Source organism: Cannabis sativa, chromosome 1, assembly GCF_029168945.1.
Source record: "Cannabis sativa cultivar Pink pepper isolate KNU-18-1 chromosome 1, ASM2916894v1, whole genome shotgun sequence".
NCBI classification, from domain to species: Eukaryota; Viridiplantae; Streptophyta; class Magnoliopsida; order Rosales; family Cannabaceae; genus Cannabis; species Cannabis sativa.
The window spans coordinates 541,500-563,333 of NC_083601.1; the positions used below are offsets into that span (position 1 = coordinate 541,500).

The window sequence follows — 21,834 nt, forward strand, 5'->3', positions numbered from 1 at the left end:
AACAATCCAATAAATACCAAATCAACAAATCTTACCTGATCTTCCTTAAGAAAGAGAGTGATTTTGGTTCCTATGCCCAACTGCTCACCGTCGATCCCTGGTAACAGTGAAAGAGCCACCAGCCTGAGACTCTCAAATTTATTGCTCGTCGTTATTGTGCTGGTTGTCACAATGACTTTCTCAGCAACCAGGTAAGCCGAGTAAAACCAAACACCAAATTATCTGATCATGCTCACGTCAGCCCCGACTTGCAATGCCTCCACAAATTCTTTCGTCCCAAACCTTGCAATAGTTCCCAAATCCAATAAAAAAAGACGCCAACAGAAATAGTTAAATAACAATTTAAAAAAAATAAAAAATCCAATAAATCGTTCCTTAAAACAGAGAGTGTGGTTACATACCAGCTTTTGTCATCCTAATATCACTGTCAATAATTGAAAGGGTCTTGTTTGCCTTATCACGAACAAGCCTAATGAATAGTTCAATTTGCGCATCAAGCTTGCTCTTATCTGTTAAGCACCCAAACACTACAACATTCAGGAGCAATAGCGGCGGGCCCCTCGGCCGCTATTGCTCCAGATTTTGGCCGCTAAAGGGCAATAGCGGCGGACCTCGGCCGCTATTGGTCCGCCGCTATTGCTTGGCCGCTATTAATAGTATTAGCGGCCAAAAACTGGTTCCGCCGCTAATACTATTAATAGCGGCGGAGCAATAGCGGCGGGACCCCGCCGCTATTGCTTTGTGTCAGTTTCGTGTTTCGAGACTGACACAGGGCAATAGCGGCGGGGTCCCGCCGATATTGCTCCGCCGCTACAACTCCGTATAATAAAAAAAAAATATTAATTATTTTTAAAAATTTATTTATATTATATATAAATAAATAATTAAATATTTAATAAATAAATCTAATTAATATAATTAAAACAATTTAATTAAATATTTAATAAATAAATCTAATTAATATAATTAAAACAATTTAATAAAATTTATTAATAATTTAAAATTGTCTCCAAAGTAATTAACTTTAACATATTAATCCTAATAAACTATTGTCTCAAAATTAAACTAAATTATTACAAAACATAAATAAATTATTCATTAACATCTTCATTCAAGTCTCTAATTATGAAGTCTTGATCTGGATTATTTTCGGTACGAGTCCCCGAAGCCCGTGGCGGAGAAGGCACATACGCTTGGTCTGATGATAAACCCAGCGTCAAATTACCGAGCTCAGCTTGGTTGAAAATGGGAGTTGAAAAAAATTGGTTCTCCTGCGATGAACTCCCAAATAATCCAAAATCAGCAAAGTTTGAGCCGAGCGGAGGAGACTCTGACGGTGTTCGGTATAAGAACTGATTTCCCATTGGCGGAGCAGACTGTTGTTGCTGCTGAGGAAATTGCTGAGGAAAAGATTGGGGTTGCTGCTGCAAAAAATTTTCAAATTGCTGCTGTGACAAATTTTGGAATTGTTGTTGCGAGGAAGGCTGAAATTGTGGTTGCGTAGGAGGTTGTTGTTGCTGTTCCGGAGGAGCGGCATGACTCTGAGAAGACGAACCACCAGGCGACTGCGATTGACTATACGTTTGAACGAAATTGTCAAAGCGTGGGTTAAATATTAGGGCACGTTGTTCAGGCGTCAAATTACCCCCCCAAGTGGCACGCATAGCTGAGAATATATCTGCCATGGTGCTCATCATTTCAGTAGTTGGTTGGGGAGGCACCGTTGATTGAGTTTGAGGGATTGGTTTCTTTCCTTTGCCCTTGAGCCTTTTACCCACGCCTCTTTGATAGTCAGATCTTTGGCCTAGAACTGTTTCCATTACGTCAAACTGATAACCGCATCGTATTCGGATTCGGTCCAGTATCGCTCTGGGATTGTCGTTCCAGTCGCTTCCTATCAAGCTCCTTGATCAGTTCCTCCTATTTAAATCAAAATTATTAGAATATGTAATTAATATAAAATATAAATTTTAATAATAAATCATTTTAATCACTTACATAATCTTTTGCAAACTAATTCATTAACGAAAGTTCCAGACGGTTTTTTCACATGGATCTCCTTCCATGCGTCAACTACATGCTCTCCAGGAGTACCCCCCTATACAAATATAAACAATTAAATTAGTTTATTATAAGAAAAAAATATTATTAACTATTAAAGAATTTTTTTGTATGAAACATTTAACAATTAAAGAATTAATACATACCATTCCGTGGCGTATGGACGCCAACGATTTTGTGCCTTGCGTTGTTGGATATTTCATTAGTTGCCGATTCGATTTATTTTTAGTTGAACGATTCAAAAATGCCTCGCTAACGAACAATTCGCAAACCGGTTTCCAAGTCTCGGTATTCAAGTAGTCAGGGGGGAATTTGAGAACTGTGTCCCAATCTTCTGGTTTTTTGTAATGTTGTTTGAAATGCTTGTGTCTGAGCGTCTTTCGCTCACTATACCGCTCCGCCATCACCGAATATAAAGTCCCCATAAGTAGGTCTCGGTGGGGATTCCCATCGATATCAAAGTAGTACTATGTAATAAAATAATTTAAAATTATGTTAATTTGTAAATGAGGACATAAAATTATTACAACCTTTAATAATTAAAAATCACTCACTCTGATTCGATTGAGCACTTGATCCTTGTATTGTTGGGGTACATCGGAAAAATTTAGATGACCACCCGGGCACAACATGCTCACTTGTTGGCCAAGAAATCGAACATAATTGCTGGCTTCAGTGCCAACTACTTTGCCGGTTTCAAGATCTACCTCCACCGGTAAGGGCTTACCAGCTTCTCTCCTTTTTTTTTCGAGATTAGCGTTTGCGGCAACCCCACGAACCTTTCTGACCGGAGGTGGAACTATATATATTCGAGGGAAAAATTATTTTATTAGTAAATCATACATTCACTATCTATTTTCAGAACAATTGTAGATTTGAAAAAATATGAAAACCTGCTTCGCAAGACGACGGTACCCTAGAAGGATCGTGGGATCCCTGCCATCACCATCCCCACCGTGGTATGTCGCTAACGTAGCTGACATTTTACTTTACTTTGAAGACGGAAAAAAACGTAAGAATTCACAAATGTGAAACACATAATTGAAATATAAGTATTTAAAATGTCAATACGAAAGAAATTAAATATTCCTTTAATTGTAAAAAATTTTAGTAACGAATGTTTACAAAATAAAAGTTACACTGAAGAATCACTATCATTTCCATCATTCACTAAGTTTACATTTTCATCCTCTACATGTTCAACTAGTAAATCATCTACTTCTTCAAAGAACATAATTCTCATCCAGTTCATTATTCTCTATCTCAGAATCCACTAACTGATCGGACGATTCAACAATTACCTGGAGGTTCATTCGATTGCATAATCAACTCTCCAAGATCAACTCGTCAACACAAAATTGGCGTAGTTAGAATCACTAACAACATCTACATCGATCTCATCTTCGTTGTCAGTAATGTCCCAAATTTGTCGATGGCTAATATCTTCAACAACCTTCCAATCGCGACCTCTGAGTGGATCTTCAAGATAGAAAACTTGCTTTGCCTGGTTGGCAAGGATGTACGGTTCATCTTGATACCAATGTCCACGAGTATTTATACTAGTTATATTATTTTCAGTGATTGTCTTCTTTCTTAATGGATTAGTGTTATACCATTTACATTCAAACAATGACACTGTAAATGCACCAGTATAAGATATAGTGATTACATCTTCAAGTGTGCCGTAATAATTAAACCCTTCGTTCCAAAGAACAAGTAACACCACTATTTTGTGTCTTCCGCTTTTGGTCTCGCTTTGATGCAATAAACCGAACACCATTCACTACACAACCTTCGTAAAATGTTGCTAAGTAATCGGACCCGGAAGCGAGAGCGAGTAACTCATCACCATTTTGTAAAGTTCCAAGCTTGTGCAGCTCATATATCTAAATACATAAAATGTATTAATATGAGAGGAATATAAATGATTGAATTAAAACTTAACAATTTTGTCGTTATACCTTCTTGTGAAACCACGGACGGAAAGTTTGCCTATGCAATGCATCGTGATTACCATTCGGATTTTCATGCTTGATCTTGTCCAAATGTTCACTGTGAAGTATGATAATGTCAAGATACGATAGAAGGAGATAGAAAATAAAAACTAAAAATTTAATAAAATAATTTATAAAAATGTAACAAACTTACTCTAAGTAAGCTTGGATTTCAGGAGAATTTTGAAGAATGTACCACTCAGCTTTTTCACGACTGGTATGATCAAGAGGCTTGATAAGTCCGCTAGTTAAAGGACGAGATTGAGAATTAAAAACTGAGAGATAGCGACAAACGTAAGGCGCATCTTCATTTCGATCAAGCCGATTAAATCTTGTTTCACACCCTTTAAAGTACATTGAACAAAAGGTTACTGCCTCATCAGCAACATAACCTTCTGCAATTGACCCTTCAGGACGTGCTTTATTTCCCACATAATTTTTCAATTTTTTCATGTACCTTTCAAAAGGATACATCCATCTCATAAAGACCGGGCCACCCAATATCGCTTCTTCAGGCAAATGCAATACCAAGTGTATCATAATGTCAAAAAAAGCTGGAGGAAAAATCAATTCCATCTTGCACAATAACAGAATTAAATTATTTTGAGCATCCTCCATATCTTTTACATTTAGAGTTCTAGAGCATAACTGTCGAAAAAAATTACACAACTGAGTAATAGTTGTTGCAGTGTCACGAGGTAGAAATTTACGGACACCAACCGCTAATACTCGCTGCATAATGACATGACAATCGTGGGATTTTAACCCAATAATGTTAGACTCATCTGGAGAAACTTTGCTCTTTAAATTTGAACAGAAGCCATCGGGAAACTTTATTCCTTTAACAAACTGACAAAAAAGTTGTCTTTTCTCACGAGTCAAAACATAAGGAGCATGCGGTTTCATTTGCCTCCCATTTACATCTTCATAAATCCACAACGATTCCCTAATACCCATCTTCTTTAAATCATGGCGCGCATTGGTTGTGTCCTTTGATTTATCATTATCCAAGATGGTTCCTAGGAGACTATCACACACATTTTTCTCAACATGCATGACATCAATGTTGTGTTTTAAAATATTCGTGCTCCAATACTCCAACTCGTAGAAAATACTTTTTTTCCTCCAATTATAATTTTCTGCAACTCTTCTACGTTTCACGCCCCCAAAATTTTCATGATGTCCGGGAATTTGGGGTTCGAGAGCATTAACTTGTGATAATATTTCTTCACAAGTAAATCGTCTTGGAGGAGGTCTTCTTTCAACTTTACCATCAAATCGAGTATCCCTTCTCATTGCATGGTTACTTGGCAAGAACCTTCGATGACCAACATATGATGTCTTCCCGATCACTCGAATGGACGTCGTGTCTTCATTACAAGTAGGGCAAGCTTTATAACCTTGACCACTCCACCCAGACAAGCTACTACGAGCAGGAAAATCATTCACTGTCCACAAAAGCGCAAAGACGCATGGTGAACATTGAGTTGGTCGAACTATCTCTCGTTGCTACCCCATTATTCCACAACTCCTTTAATTCATCCACCAAAGGTCTTAAAAATATATCCATGTCTTTACCAGGAGATTTTGCACCAGGAATTAGGGTAGATAGCAAGAAATAATTATCTTTCATACATAACCAAGGTGGTAGATTATAGTTAGCCAACACCACTGGCCACATGCTGTATGCAAGACTCATGTTGCCAAATGGATTAAATCCATCAGCAGCTAACCCAAGTCGAACATTTCTTGGGTCCCTTGCAAAATCGGGATGTTTTGCATCAAAGTCTTTCCAAGCTAAACCATCGACCGGGTGTCGCAACACCCCATCATCTTTTGATTTTCCAGTATGATGCCATATCATGCTTTTCGCTGTAATCCTCGAACTATATAATCTTTTAAGTCGAGGTGTCAACGGAAAGTATCGCATGACTTTGCAAGGAACTTTTTTTCCTTTCCCGTTCTCGGAAGTAACCCAACGACTAGTTCCGCAAACTGGACAAGCCTCCTTGGATGCATTCTCCTTATAAAATAAGCAACAATTATACAAACAGACATCGATATTATCATAACCCAAGCCTAATTTCTTCAATCTCTTTTTTGCCTCGTAGTAAGTTGATGGAATATTATTTTCCTTCGAAACGCAAACTTTAAAAGCTTCAATAATTCTTCAAAGATGTTATTAGGAATTTTTCCCCTAACTTTTAAATGCAATAGCTTTGCTAAAAAGTTAAGAGATGAAATCCAATCACAACCGGGATACAATTCAGCTTCAATTTCCTCAAATAAGTCATCAAATTGTGGGTTTGTGGTTGGTTGTTCATCTTCTCCTTGTGCCTCAGTTGTCGAGGGAAAGAAATCTTCCAAAATAGGAATCATTTCATCCTCTGATTCAACATCGGCAACTGCTACATCAACGACGGCATCCTCAGGCTCCCCGTGATAAATCCACTTGTCATATCCTTGCATAAAACCTCGATCAAATACGTGTGCTCTAACCCTATCTATTTTTTCAAACCTACTATTTATACATCTCACACAAGGACATCGTATTCGTCCATCACAATCCTTATGTTCTGATGCCATTGCTAAAAAGGCTTGTAGACCATTCCAAAATTCATGGCAACCACGATTTCTGATTTTGGTCCAAGACTTATCAATTGTCGCCATCTACAATTTAGACGACAAATGAAGTATTAAATATTTAAATTTTTGTAAAGTTTTATGAAATTTTATGAGTACGAATTTTATGATATATTTTTAAATATAATTATTATTGTTCTTTATTGTTAATTTTTAAATTTTTGTAAAGTTTTATGAAATTTTATAAGTACAAAAGTTATGATATATTTTTAAATATAATTATAAATATGAATTTTGTAAAGTATTATGAAATTTTATGAATATAAATTTTATGATATATTTTTAAATATAATTATAAATATGAATTGTTATTGTTATTTATTATTAATTTTTAAATTTTTGTAAAGTCTTATGAAATTTTATGAGTACAAAATTTATGATATATTTTTAATTTATTTATAAATATGAATTATTATTGTTCTTTATTATTAATTTTTAATTTTTTGTGTTATTTTTATTATTTATAAAAAAATAAATTTATTTTCAAAATTTAAATAAATATCAAATAATTAAATTTTAAATGAATTATTATTTTTTGAAACTTAAAATTAGTTATAAAAAGTTAAACTAATTATATTATAAAAAAATTCATTTTACATATTACACTATAAAAATCCATTAAATTACTAAATTTTAAATTTTTAATTTTTAAATTTTTGAATTATTTATCATTTATATAAAAAAAATTTATTTTCTAAATTAAAATAAATATAAAATAACTAATTTTTACCACCATAAAAATACAAAAAAAATTATTTTTTAAAATTCAAATAAAAGTTAATCCATTTAATTTAAATTTTAATAAAAATTAAAAAATAAATCAAATCTTCTAATTAATCTTTTTAACTTTTAATATTTATATTATTTATTAAGTTAATAAAAAATTGAAATATTATTATTTAAAAAAATCTTTTTATGTATATATTAAGCTACAAACTAATATTTTTTTTTTCTAATTTTTTAAATTTTTTTCAATATTCTAAATTTGCTAAATTTACTTCTCAAATTTTAGCAAACTTAACAACAAATCAATTTAATATCAATAAAATCTAACATAAAATAAACAAATACAAACAATTACAAATTACTAATTACTAAAATTAATTAAAAAACCTACAAATAACAACAATACAATATACAATATTGTTACAATATATAAATTATATATACATTAACATATAATCTATATTTTCTTTAAAAAAAAACCCAATACTAAATATTTTATATACACAAATATATAAATAAAAAAAATAATATATACAAAATATACAATACACAAATATATACACTATTATATTACAATATACAAAATATACAATATACAATAATAAAAATAATATAATAGTGTATATACACAAATATATACACTATTACATTACAAAAATAATATATACAAAATATATAATATATATATATATAATGTATAATTTTTATACTTTACATAATAATACAATACAATATATATACTACACTACGATATACATATATATATAAACTGTTATATACAAATATATATATAATATACCTGCATTATATATATACCCAAAATATATATATACACAGATTTATATGTAAATATATATATACACAGATTTATATATATATTTATATGTAAATATAACCAATTTTATATACAAAAATATATATATACACAGATTTTTCTATATAAAAACCTACATTTATAAAAACCTACACAGATTATAAAAACCTACATTTTTCTATATACACAGATTTTTCTATATAAAAACCTACACAGATTATTTCAAACTTTAAATATATAACATTCAAAATTTAAATATACATTATATAAACCAATGTAAAACCTAAAACTATATAATAACAAATCTAAAATAATAAAAAAAAAATACAATACTTACCTAAAATAACCGGTGGTGCGTCGGGGTGGTGGTGCGTCGGGGTGGTGGTGCGTCGGGGTGGTGGTGCGTCGGAGATGGAGGCGGTGGAAATTTCAGAAATGGGAGAAGGGGAAAGGAGGAGCGGTTTGGGGAATTTTTTGAAAGAAAATGGAAAAATGGGGATGAGGGGTCTGATGGGGTATATATAGTGTTATTAGCGGCGGGGCAATAGCGGCGGACCCCGCCGCTAATAACATTTTATTAATATTTTTATTTTTTATTTTTTAAAATAAAATACTATTAGCGGCGGGGTCCGCCGCTAATACCCCGCCGCTAATAGTTTGAATCAAAATGGGCGGGATTTTTCCCGCCCACCTATTAGCGGCGGGGTATTAGCGGCGGACCCCGCCGCTAATAGTAATAGCGGCGGGCATTAGCGGCGGACAGCCCGCCGCTATTAATATTTTAAAAAAAAAATTAACTCAGCCTAGCAATAGCGGCGGGGGAGGGCCTCCGCCGCTAATACCCCCATTATTAGCGGCGGAGGAGCTCCGCCGCTAATACCCCCGCCGCTATTGCTAGGATTTCTTGTAGTGAAACCTGATCTTGTCCAATGCCTATAAAATCAAAGTGAACACTTAAATATCCGTTCGAGTTATCTAATCCAAATTATACAGATAGCTTCCATAAACATTATATGTAAATACATATATACACACATTTACAAACTTCAATTCTAATTTTAAGCACAAATTTTTAATTAGATAACCCTAATCTCAGTCACAGTTTGTGTTGGGTTTTATGCCCTAAATAAAACTTCATTTCAATGTAATCCAATTTTTATTCAATATCAATAAAGAAACAGAAGTATTTTTCATTCATTTATATGTTTTGGTTCATGTTATCAATTGCTTGTCTATTTGATTTATAAATTCATCTGAAACTCTTTTCACATACTTGATCCTGTTTATTGTGTTGTCAACACAGTGGAAAGGAAACATGACTATGTGAATAAAGATTCCTAGATTTATCAGACACGGGGTTTTACTGATATGATAATCTACAACAGAGTTTACTTGCATTTGGTATAATGCTATGTTCTTTCCAGAGCATTGGTTAAAGTAAAGCTCAGGTTGGGTGCATGAAGTATGCATCGGAAGGGACCGATATTGAACTTTAACATAGATTTCATTAAACTTACCGTAATATTTATTCAAGTAAATATCGCCTAGTTGATCCTAGATCAAATGATCTTAATCCTGATATGATTAGGCTCAATCTCAAGAGTGTTATTCGTGTTCTTTGATTTGTTAGTTAAGCCTACTTTTGGGTCAGGGTGATACGTACATTTTGGGAACACGGTAGTGCAATTGAGTGGGAGCGCTAACATAAATATGGAATCTATAGCTTCTATCTGGCGAATAGAAAGTAAAGGATGATTTCCTTCGAGCTTGACCAAACGAAAATAAATGGTGGAGTACTCATTTCACATAGCTGAAATATCATTTATACGGGGTTAAGTGTTTTAAGGATAAGATACATTGTAGGGTGTCACGGTAATCTAATACAGTGTAAATCATCCATATAGAGGATCATTGATCAAATTAGGGTTATAACAATGGATAACTAATGACGTGTCTATATGGTGGAACATATAGAGCGTTCTATATACTGAGAGTGCAATTTTAAGTTCTATGCGTGGATTCAACAAATAATTAATAAGTCAGTAAATTTAGGTTATAAATTCTTGATCTGCTTATTGGAAGCTCGGTTATATAGACCCATGGTCCCCCCACTAGTTGAGACAATATTACTTGTAAGACTCATTTAATTGGTTTTGATTAATCAATTATAATTCTCAAATTAGACTATGTCTATTTGTGAATTTTTCACTAAGTAAGGGCGAAATTGTAAAGAAAAAGGTTTTAGGGCATATTTGTTAATTAAGATACTTTGTATGGTCCAATTAATAAATATGATAAATGACAATATTATTTAATAATTATTTATAGTTATTAAATAGTTAGATTGGCATTTAAATGGTTAAATTTAAAAATTAGCGTTTTTGAGAAAATGAGATGCAGATATGATAAAACAGCAAAATTGCAAAAGTGAGGCCCAAATCCAATATGCCATGGCCGACCACTTTAATAGGGTTTATCATCTGATATTTTCATTATTTTAATGCCAAATAATTCAAACCTAACCCTATGTGGTATGCTATAAATAGATAGTGAAGGCTTCAGGAAAAATAGACTTTTTCACATCTTGTTTCCTTCAGAGAAAAACCTGAGCCTTCTCTCTCTATACCTAGCCGCCACCTTCACCTTCTTCTTCTTCCTTGAATAATTTCGAACCTCTAAGTGATAGAGTAGTGCCCACACACAACAAGTAATACCTCATTCATAGTGAGAAAGATCGTGAAGAAAGACATTCAACAAGAAGGAGATTCAACACTAAAGAAAGGAGAGAAAGAGATCCAGGTTCAGATCTTGATAATACTCTGCGGCAGAAAGGATACAAGGGTTAGAGATCTGAACGGAAGGAGACATTTTATTCCGCTGCACCCAATGTAAGGTTTCTCATACTTTATATGTGTTTAATTTTATAATCGTTTTAGAAGTTTATATTTAGGGTGTTAATCAACATACTTGTGAGTAGATCTAAGATCCTGGTAAAATAATTTCCAACAGTTTGTTCATCTGATAAATAATTCACAATCATCTAACATACAAACAAAGATATAATTTAAAATCAAACAATTTACATTTTAAATATATGAGTGCATGTAAATTAACATCAAAGTCATATATAAACTGTATGTGCGAGTGTGTCTGTGTGATTATAAATAAACAAACAAATATTAGAGCATCAGTAATAAAAGGAGAGAGAAAACGTACATCAGAGGAGTTGCTAATGAGCTCTCTTAGGAAAATCTCCTTATTGCTGTAGAAAGTGGGCAGATTAATCGATATAGGTTAGGAAAAAGTGAATGAAGGGAGGAACACGTTAATCGTAAGGAACAGTTATACAATGGTTAACATTCACGTTAACCTTCCGTTTATTTTTTTTATTAAAAGAAAAAGAAAATGTTAAATAATATTTAACAAGTTAAACCAAGAATTCTGTTACAGCCATATAGAATAGATTTGAAATATTTTAAAAGTGTTAAAAAAAATCACTCAATAATTTCTCATAAACCAAAAAATTCTGTGTTTGTAACCATTATTATTAAAAAAGAAAACTAAGGGTCTGTTTGGAAACAATTGTGTAATTACTAGGGTAGTAATTACACTGTATAGTAATTACATTGTATTTTAAAATACAATGTGTGTTTGGATGTCAAGTGGTAATTACATGTAAATTCCTAATATCATGTTTGGCATGATAGTTAGTAATTACACATTAAATTAATATTATAATATTTAAAAATAAATTTCATCAATTAATAATTTATAAATAAATAATAATCTCTTCATAAAATAAAGTCAAAACTATAACAATTTAGTAGCAAATATTTAAAATAATTTTTTAAGACTATCTAATTGGTCTTGCGTTCCATATATTTTGAGCTATTATATCTCTAAAATTAAACATATATTGCTTGTCAACATCTGTTGGCCCGTCACCAAGTTCTTCATCTGAATCTAAATCAAAATCAATATTGTTCAAACTTTCACAATTTCCTAGCTATTTCATTTTCCATGTCCTCTTCGAAAAATTCATCATCCCAATTCCACTTGCGAATAAAGTTGTGAAGTACACAACATGCTAATACAATCCAACCATATTTTTTGATGATTGATAGAAAAAGGGAAAGTCCGTACATTAAAAATAATTAAAATATCATATCAATTAATTAAAAATATCATATTAATTAATTAAAATAATTTGAATTTATTTTTGGTATGTAATTACACAGTGTAATTACACCCAATTCTCATGGGGGTATGAGAATTGGAAAGAGTAATTGATGCCTCCCAATTACCTCTAATTACACAGTTACTATGTAATTACGTGGCCACATAAACACGTTAAACTGTGTAATTACCTCCAATTACATCCAATTCTAATTCCCAGGTAGCTTTCCAAACGCGCCCTAAATAAAAATTGTTATAAAATATTGCAAACAGTTATCCTTTTTTTTTTAATTAATTGCCTTTATTGTCAATTACCTCTTCTAAAAAAGAAGTGTATTAATTTTTTCTTTATTTTTACATGTCACACCCTATAAAAAAAGTATAAATAGATTTTGATTAAATAATAAAAATACTTAATTGGTTGAACAAACGATAGATTTACTAAAAATAATGTAATATATTCCTAATAATTAATATTAAATAAAATTACAGAATGAAATCATATATATACTCGATCATAAAACTAATAATATTCTCTTAAAATCAAATATATATATATATATAAATCAAATCGAAATAAGTATCCACACTATCCACCGGAATAGTTTCTTTTTAAGGATCGATACCACTGCATAATCTCCCTGTATAATATATATATATATTTATATATCTGATCTTCTGAGATTCATGAGGTAGAGGCGGATCACAATTATTAGAAAGCAATTAATGGACTGTGATCATGATTCTCTTAATACGAATTGAACCTTCTATTAAAGTTCCGTACACCTTATATATACATGCAATGCATGATCATCCTATTCCTATATATTAAATTAATAGAAGAAACAAAAGTCAGACCATAAATAATTATAGTAGCAGTAAGTACCTACAAAACAAATTATCAATAATTATATATATATAATATCCCTATTATTTTTTTAATAAGAACAAGGGATTTTGTTTCCTAAACATGGTTTGTGTTTCTGCAACAAAGCCCAAGGGAGTGACGATAGCAAATCTAGTAGATTCTCATTCTGTACAGTTAGGCAATAAATTATAAGAAGATCAGGAGGAAGAGATTGTGAAAATTGTGGAGATAATATTGACAGATCTTTTTATTTCTTTAAAATATATAGAAATAATTAAGTTTTGGTCTTTTTTGACCAAGCTAAACCTTGGAACTAGTACTAGTACTAACTACTACCTCTACATATATAAGACAAATTTCATCTCACACATCTTTCCAACCACAAATCCTTCCACTCCTTTCCCGCCCTATGCTTTTTTTTTTTAATTTATTTTTACGGTACCTCTTAGAATTTTTGATACTTGCATGGATGGTTATAATTTTAATTTTTTCATTATGGCATATAAATTCTTCATTCTTCGTATGAATATACATTATATTTATCAATGGAAAAAATCCATTAATAATTACATATATTCTTCTACTTATTCAGTTGCCCATGTATGTAATATATTTTAATCGCCGTCTTATATTCCGATTTGATATTTGATTTTGATGCCTATACTTCTTTTAAATATAAATAATAATAAAAGGTCAAACCCTATCTCTACAAATAAATATTATCGGATATCGATATTTTCAAAAAACAAAGGTATGAATTGTTTCCCATTTTCAAAAATATAAAAGGATCTCTTAATTTTTTGTTTTTTTGAAAGAAAAAATTTGATTTTTATTGAGATATATAAAACAAAAAAGGGTTTTGGTATAGACATACAATACAAGTGTTGTTTAGTGCGTCACGAGATGTCTAAAAAGAGAAATAACAGATACTGATACTTACAAATATATTTGATTGTTTTGATATTTGATTCCACAAAGAGACAGAGATTTGATACGGCTGAAATAATAATATTAATATTCATAACAATAATAATAATAAAAATAATAATAATTGGACTGAATCAAATCCAAAGGGAAACCCAAAAATGATCACGAAATGTCTGTGAATTGGATATTTATTATCTTACTCAATTTTCTCTCTCTCTCTCTCTTTCTTTTTCTTTAATATGCATTTACTTACTTACTAGTCTTAATGTATAAAAACGAAAGACAGAGCAGAGCAGACCACATTATAAGGTTCATACATATCATGTGAGCTTTTCATTTTTAGGGTGTGCTTAAATTTTGTTGTCAGACCAAAAAAAAAAATTAAAAGAAAAAGGAAAAGGTTTTTTGGTCTGTTGGGTTTCTTCTATCTATTGTTTTACTGTGCTTTAGTATATAGTAGCTTTGTGTAGTAATATTAGTAATAAATTCGATTTGGCTGTAGTCCACTCTCTTTTTTTATATAAATATATATATAGAACAGTTATATAGCGTTTATGAATATATGTATAAAGCTTTTTTTCTGTTCTGGTTCTCCTCTTACGTGTTTAGCTTGCTTTCTTATTAATTGTTAATAATTAGAGGAGAGTTCGTTAGAGTAGTGGTGGGTCAAGTGTTGTTGAGTTTATTCTTCTTCTTCTTCTTCTTATCATTACTATATATACAAATTTAATTTCTTGGTAGGGCTTTTCTTAAAGGGGGTGTACATATATATATATTATATATATATGGGTAGTGGTGGTTTTTCTTCTGGTTCTTCTTCAATGGCGTCTTTAATGGAAAATGGAGACCACGTGCCTCACGTGTTGGCCGTAGATGACAATATTATTGACCGCAAACTCATTGAAAAGCTTCTCCAGAAATCCTCTTGCAAAGGTTTTTCCCCATTCCTATCTTGAGTTTGTTTTTGTGGAGTTTATTTTTATTTATTTATTTTTTTGGTGGAGAACAAAAAAAAAAAAAGATTAAATAAATAAAAAGTTGGATCTGTTTATGGATGATGCAGTAACAACTGCAGAAAATGGGCCTAGGGCTTTGGAGTTCTTGGGCCTAGGAGATCATGATAGACTAAACTCCCTGGAAGGCAATGTGAGTAAAAGTGAAAGATAATATTATTATTATGGTATAGAAAAAAAGAAAAAAGAAAATGCTAATTATTACATCAACAAAACATAAAATTAGTAATTAATTGGTAATTTCTGTTTGCAGATCTCAAAGGTGAACTTGATAATTACAGATTATTGTATGCCAGGAATGACCGGATACGACTTACTTAAGAAAATCAAGGTATTATATATCATATTTTCCAGGAATAATTACTATGTGGAAAGTTATTTATTTTTTTTATATTGAGCTCAATATGTGGCTATATTATTTTGGAGAATTACAGGAATCGTCAGTGATGAAGGAGGTGCCTGTGGTTATTATGTCATCTGAAAATGTCCCAACTCGTATTAACAAGTAAGTAGATAATTTTGTTTAGTAGTATATTCTTACAATATTAGAATAATGGTGTTAATTAATTTGGTTGGTTAGTTTAATTAAATAATAACTTGAACAAAACAAACAGGTGCTTAGAGGAAGGAGCTCAAATGTTCATGTTAAAGCCCCTAAAGCAATCTGACATAAAGAGACTGAGATGTCATTTGGTGAATTCCAGAGGCTAAAATTGAACCACCTCACAAACTGGAAACCATAGGAATTTGCTTTACGTTCTCATTATCTTTCTGCTAGACTTTTTAATTTTAGACTTTTTACCTCAAACTTTTTATGTGTATTAAGAATTTAATTATTAATCTCACACATTTTTTTTTTGCCATGTTTCTGTTGATTATTATGCGCTTGATTTATTTTTGTTAACTGTTTTCAGCCCCAATTTTTTTTTTTTTTTTTTTTTTGAAAATTTGGAACTTGAATTTTTGGGAGGGAAAATTTGATTTTTTTAAAAAAATTATTTTTCATTATTTTTTTGTAGAAACAAATTGTTATATAATATTGATACATTATTCATTACAGAATGGGCGAAGGAAAAATATTCCAACGAAAATCAATCATCATCCACCATTAAAATATTTGCACATTAGTCCAATGCCTTAAGGAAATTGGATACAAGATTTCAAAAGGGAAGAAACTCAGAAGACTTCAACAACCTTAAAAAACTTTACATCAATGCAATCTGAAATTGTTGCACATCTATCGAACAACCATTTTAGAAATAAAAAGATAATGAAAGCATTAATTAATTTCTTGTAGTTGAAATAGCCTTGAGCAATGATGGATATTAGCCACAATTTCTCTAGTAGAGTTTTCACAATTGTTACAATACTGACTATTTGAATCAGGAATACAATTTTGCATCTATCCTCTATTTCAGCCATCCTAAAGGTGGGTTAAACTATTTTTTTTTTTTTTTTGAGAAAATAGGCTCTTGCAATGATGCAAATGGGATTTTGTTGGTTGTTTCTTGAGCCCAAAAAATGTAAATAATGAGATCATTGAAGTATTCTGTTGAATAAGTGTATGAGAGAAGATGTGAATTGCAAAACTGCCACAATTCGCAATAAATTACCATTTTGTATAACCACAACAACTAAAATAATTTAAAAAAAGTGGAGTTCTATTAGACATCACCACCACACACCCAAAAACATCCTCACCAATGACAACTTTCGAAGGATTTTTACTTGGGTTACATCAATTTTAATATATATCTATATATATAAAAAGTAATTTGCGGCATAAATAGTCGTATTTTTGGCGGTAAAAATACCTTCCGTCACTAGTGTGGAACTTCCGTAGGTATCTGACCATTATGTGCCAGATTAGTGTCCACGTGTCACTATGTGATTAGTCCAGATCATTTAATTTTTAACTTTTATTTGTAAATCAATTTAAAATTAAAAATAAAACAAAAATAATTTAAAATCAAAATAAAATAATAAATATTTAATATTTATATTTTAATTAAATTAAAATAAAATAAATCATTAATTAAAACCCAAAAACTAAAACTAACAAAAGAAAATTGGAATTCATCCTCTTCATCGTCCTCTTCTTCTTCCTGCCATTCTTCTTCTTGCTGAAACCCTAATTCTAGTCTAATCTTGTCTACATCTCTATCTCATTTCTCTATCAAAAACCCTAATTTATTTTTCCCATTTTTCACAAAAATCAGACCAAGAAAAGAAATTTACTTCAATCATGGGTCAGTTTAACTCTTCCCTGGACATCCTTCATCGGAGGTTAATGGTTCTCCCTGCTCAGAGCCGGACGGAGCAACTTCGACCGCCTATGGCTCCAACAGACTTCACCACCTCGAAAACCCTTAGATCTGTATCTCTCACGCTCTTTTCTCTCTCCCTGCGGTATCCTTCTCTCTATTTCTCTCTATGCGAAATGTGAGGGAGATATGGGTGAGTTCGACAGAACACTTGGGTTTGGCGGAGATCTAGTCATCGACGGGAGCATTATGGTCTGATTTTTTTTACTGGATGTTCTACGCGGTTGGGTACTCAAACAATAAATTCTCTTCCAGAGACCTTTCGTAACAGAAGTGGCAAAGATGGGAGTTAGGACATGGAGGCTGGTGAAGTTAAACCTAAAAGTTTCTCCCATGAGAACAAGTGGAGAAACTTTCAAAGCAGAAAGCATATGTATGGGCTTTTTAGTAATTTATGGGCTGCCTATGGAGTTAAGGTTGCTAGAAATTACACCAAGAGATTAAAAGATGGAGAAGAACAAATGGAATCTCCATCATCCACTGAAGCTTTAAATGAGGCGCAGGTACTGATATTGATTTTACAGTGCATATGATTATTATGTATAACAACGTGATGGCAAATGTTGATCCTCACAAATAAATCAAATATCATATAGAGAACATGATAGGGTGTGATGGAAATTCCCCCAATTCATTAGGATTTTTTAGGAATGTTTATATTATTTTTTCTGGGTTTTTTTCATTATTATTCAAGTTTTTCTGGGTTTTCTTGGTGATCCGATTTTTTATGTCAATTTGATTTTGCTAGATAAAAGTTGGTGAGTGATGAGGTTTTCGACCGCATTTGATGTTGCTACAGGTTGAAGTGGGATTTGAGTAAAAAAATTTGGGGAAGAACATTGGATGAATTTGAATTGAGGTTAGAAATTTTCTGGGTTCGGAAGCAATGGATGAATTTGAATGAATATATTAAATGTGTTTAATTTTATTTTAAGTATGTCATTTAGTTTTTTTGATAAATTATGTTTAATTGTAATATAATTTTTACATTTTTGAATGATTTTTTTTAATTTTAAAATGCTTTTTAAATGTTTAAATTAATTTTTTAAATAAAATATATAAATTAAATGACGTGGACTAATCACATAGTGACAAGTGGACACTAACCTGGCAAATAACGGCCAGGTACCTACGGAAGTTCCACACTAGTGACAGAAGGTATTTTTACCGCCAAAAATATGGCTTAGGTATTTATCTGCTACTCGGCATAAAACTTAGGTATTTATACTGCAAATTACTCATATATATATCAAAATAATTTTGTTTGAAAACAATTCATGGGTTGAATAACATGAAAACATTTGTGGTCACTTTAAAAATGATAGTTCTCTGATAGCATCTCAACATACCGGTCCAATTTAACCTTTGATAATGAACTATGACAGTCATAATGTTTTTAACTCAACAAAAGACATTCATAATCACAAATACCAAAGTATTAAATCGGCATGGTCAATAAGTCTAGTAGTGTGGCAAGGAATTATGTTCAACATGTGATCAATTTAAAATAACATAATATCCTTATCAGTCCTCAATTTCACTGATATCGTGATGCTTAATGAATAAGCCAGTGAAATTAACCACACACTACTTAATTAATAAGTCAGTGTCACTAAATTTGCTTAAAAAATTAAGCCAACAAAATATCATTGTCATTAAGTAAATATACTTAAAATACAATAATCACAACAAGATATGAACTATATGCTTTCAATTCAATCCTTCTCGAGAATATAACAAAATATAATTGAAAACATAAACATCCAATAATTAAAATTATTGGCCCACAAAGTAGTTCATAACATCAACAAGTAAATTACATATAAATGTAATCTCAAATGATAAAATAAGAACTCCCACTAACCCAAAGGTGCAAAAGATTATAAAATACTCATATCAACAACATGTTTATTAAACAAAACGATACTTAATCATTTGGTTAGAGGATCTATTAACATCGACTTAGTCTTGCAATATTCTATCACAATGTCTCCTTTCTTGACCAAGTCTCTAACAGTGAGATACTTTATTTCCATATGTTTGGAAGCACTACTAATCTCATTATTCTTTGAAAAGAATACAACAATTTTATTATCACTAGGGGTGGGCATCATCCAATCCAATCCAATTGAACCGAACCGATCCAATCCAATTGGATGTCAATCTCAAAATCCAATTTAAAACCGATCCAATCCAATTACATTTATATATATTAAAAAAATATTTATATAATAAAAAATATTAAAAAATATAATATATATTTATTATATTTTATTAGATTTTTTTTGTATGTTGAATTTGTAACACTTGATTGTTTTGTGTATTTATTTTTATGATGTTTTGATCTATTTTATTACTTAAAAATGTTGTTGTTTTAATTATTTAAAACTTTTAGCTACATTACACTTGTAAAAATAGTATATTTATGAAGTATTAAACTTAAATAAAAGGTAATACTTAGTTTTTACGTATTTTTCTTCATATTTTTAAGTTAATATTGAAATTTAGCTGTGTAATTGGATATCCAATTAAAAAACTGATCCAATCCAATTAGTAATTGTATTGGATTGGATTAGATTTTGAGGTGTAATTGGATTGGATCATATCATGATTTTCTAAATCCAATTACTAATTGGATTGGATCGGATGAGGAAAAAAAAGGTTGGATTGGATCGGATGCCCACCCCTAATTATCACAATAGATTAGCATAGAATAGGAAATAGAATCAACTAGTCGTATCTTTAAAATCAAAATTCTTTAACTATAAAGCTTGCAAAGATGTCCCATAACATACGATAAACTCAACAACATATAGTAAATGATGTGATTAAAGTCTATTTAACACTTTTCCAAGAAATAATTGCATCAGCCAAAGTGAAAATACATCAAAAAATTGAATTAAAATCATTTACATAACCACCAAAATCTGAATCTGAATAACCAACAACTTGAAGATTGTCGACATGTTTATACACAAGCATAAAACTCTTCGTTCTTTGCAAATATCTCAAAACTTTCTTGGCTGCAACTCAATGATCATGGCCAAGATAAGATAAATATCTCCTAAGAACATCGACAATGAAAGCAATGTCAGGTCTAGTACAAACCTAAGCACACATCAAACTCCCTACTACACTTGGATATGAAATATTCTTCATTGCTTCTCTTTTTAAGTTGTTCTTAGGACATTGTTGCTTAGTGAACTTGTCCCCTTTTAGAATAGGAACAGAACCAACTTTACATAAATCCATGTTGAATATTTTGAGCACACGATTAATGTAAGCTTCTTGAGATAAGCCAAGAACGTTTCGATTCCTGTCACGATATATCTCAATCCCCAAAACATAAGATGCCTCTACAAGATCTTTCATATCAAAGTTGGTAAACAAAAATTTTTTGGTCTCATTTAGTAATGACAAATCACTGCTGGCAAGTAAAATGTCGTCCACATAAAGAATAAAAAAAATATGATGACTCCCACTAATCTTCAGGTAAATATACTGGTTAAACTTGTTCTCGATGAAACCAAACAATGTCACAATCTTGTCAAACTTCAAGTACCATTGGCGAGATGCATATTTAAGACCATAAATAGAACATTTCTGAAAAACCGTGTTTTTTGCAAATGTCAGTTGTATATAAGAAAATATAAAAACTGTAAGCGTTTGCAGCAGCAGAAAGTAATTCTGCTACAAAGAAACCGAACAAAAGTGTAATATAAAATATTTGCAGAAAAATAAATAACTTGACACAAGAGATTTATACGTGGTATCAGTGTTCTCACGAACACTCCTAGTCCACGGGGCCACGCCCAGAGAATGAAATCAATTAATAAAGTATCAAAATTACAAAGACAATTGACTTAAACAAGTTTAGACTCCCTCTAAAGTATTGCCGCAATCCTTTGTAATCCACTTTATGAATCTGACTTCTTGAAACACCTTCAAGCCCGAACTCCCTTCGTCTTTGAAGTGTGAGTGCTTACATCCTCCCGAAGTAAGGCTTTAGCAAGTCTTCTCCCGAAGACCAAGTGCTTACTTCCTCCCGAAGTAAGGCTTTATCAAGTCTTCTCCCGAAGACCAATCTCTTGTTCAGTCAAGTAGTTCTTCACAACTTCTAGGATAGAGTAAGAACAGAAATAGAACAACTAGAACCTAGGTGAACAACTAGGCTCTCACAAAACAAAGAAACACTCTCTTCTCACAAAAGATAAATGCAAAATATGAATAATGGAAGAGGTAATTCGAATGGTTGCTCTCTAGGCTCTATTTATAGATCATAGAAACC

General features: G+C 31.5%; 3 protein-coding genes across 4 annotated transcripts; 1 reads left to right on the forward strand and 2 right to left on the reverse strand.

The window, feature by feature from the left end:
- Positions 1-1,824: 1,824 nt before the first annotated feature.
- LOC133029947 (uncharacterized) lies at positions 1,825-2,978 on the reverse strand. Its single transcript, XM_061101952.1, has 4 exons — positions 2,616-2,978; positions 2,208-2,528; positions 2,015-2,098; positions 1,825-1,920 (listed from the first exon to the last, which is right to left on the reverse strand). Exons 1-4 carry the CDS (start codon positions 2,691-2,693, stop codon positions 1,825-1,827), a joined length of 579 nt encoding a protein of 192 aa, XP_060957935.1. The 5' UTR covers positions 2,694-2,978.
- Positions 2,979-3,400: 422 nt separating this feature from the next.
- Positions 3,401-6,641, reverse strand: LOC115708185 (uncharacterized). The gene is made up of 6 exons (XM_061101953.1): positions 6,319-6,641; positions 5,634-6,223; positions 4,210-5,503; positions 4,023-4,113; positions 3,854-3,947; positions 3,401-3,696 (listed from the first exon to the last, which is right to left on the reverse strand). Exons 1-6 carry the CDS (start codon positions 6,639-6,641, stop codon positions 3,401-3,403), a joined length of 2,688 nt encoding a protein of 895 aa, XP_060957936.1.
- Positions 6,642-14,369: 7,728 nt separating this feature from the next.
- LOC115706609 (two-component response regulator ARR17) lies at positions 14,370-16,085 on the forward strand. Of its 2 annotated transcripts, XM_030634318.2 has the most exons (6): positions 14,370-14,518; positions 14,951-15,142; positions 15,273-15,355; positions 15,476-15,553; positions 15,657-15,727; positions 15,837-16,085. In XM_030634318.2, exons 2-6 carry the CDS (start codon positions 14,995-14,997, stop codon positions 15,931-15,933), a joined length of 477 nt encoding a protein of 158 aa, XP_030490178.1. In that variant the 5' UTR covers positions 14,370-14,518; positions 14,951-14,994; the 3' UTR covers positions 15,934-16,085. The 2 variants fall into 2 exon arrangements, with proteins under 2 accessions (XP_030490178.1, XP_030490177.1); XM_030634317.2 differs by having other exon boundaries at positions 14,381-15,142.
- The last annotated feature ends 5,749 nt before the right edge of the window (positions 16,086-21,834 follow it).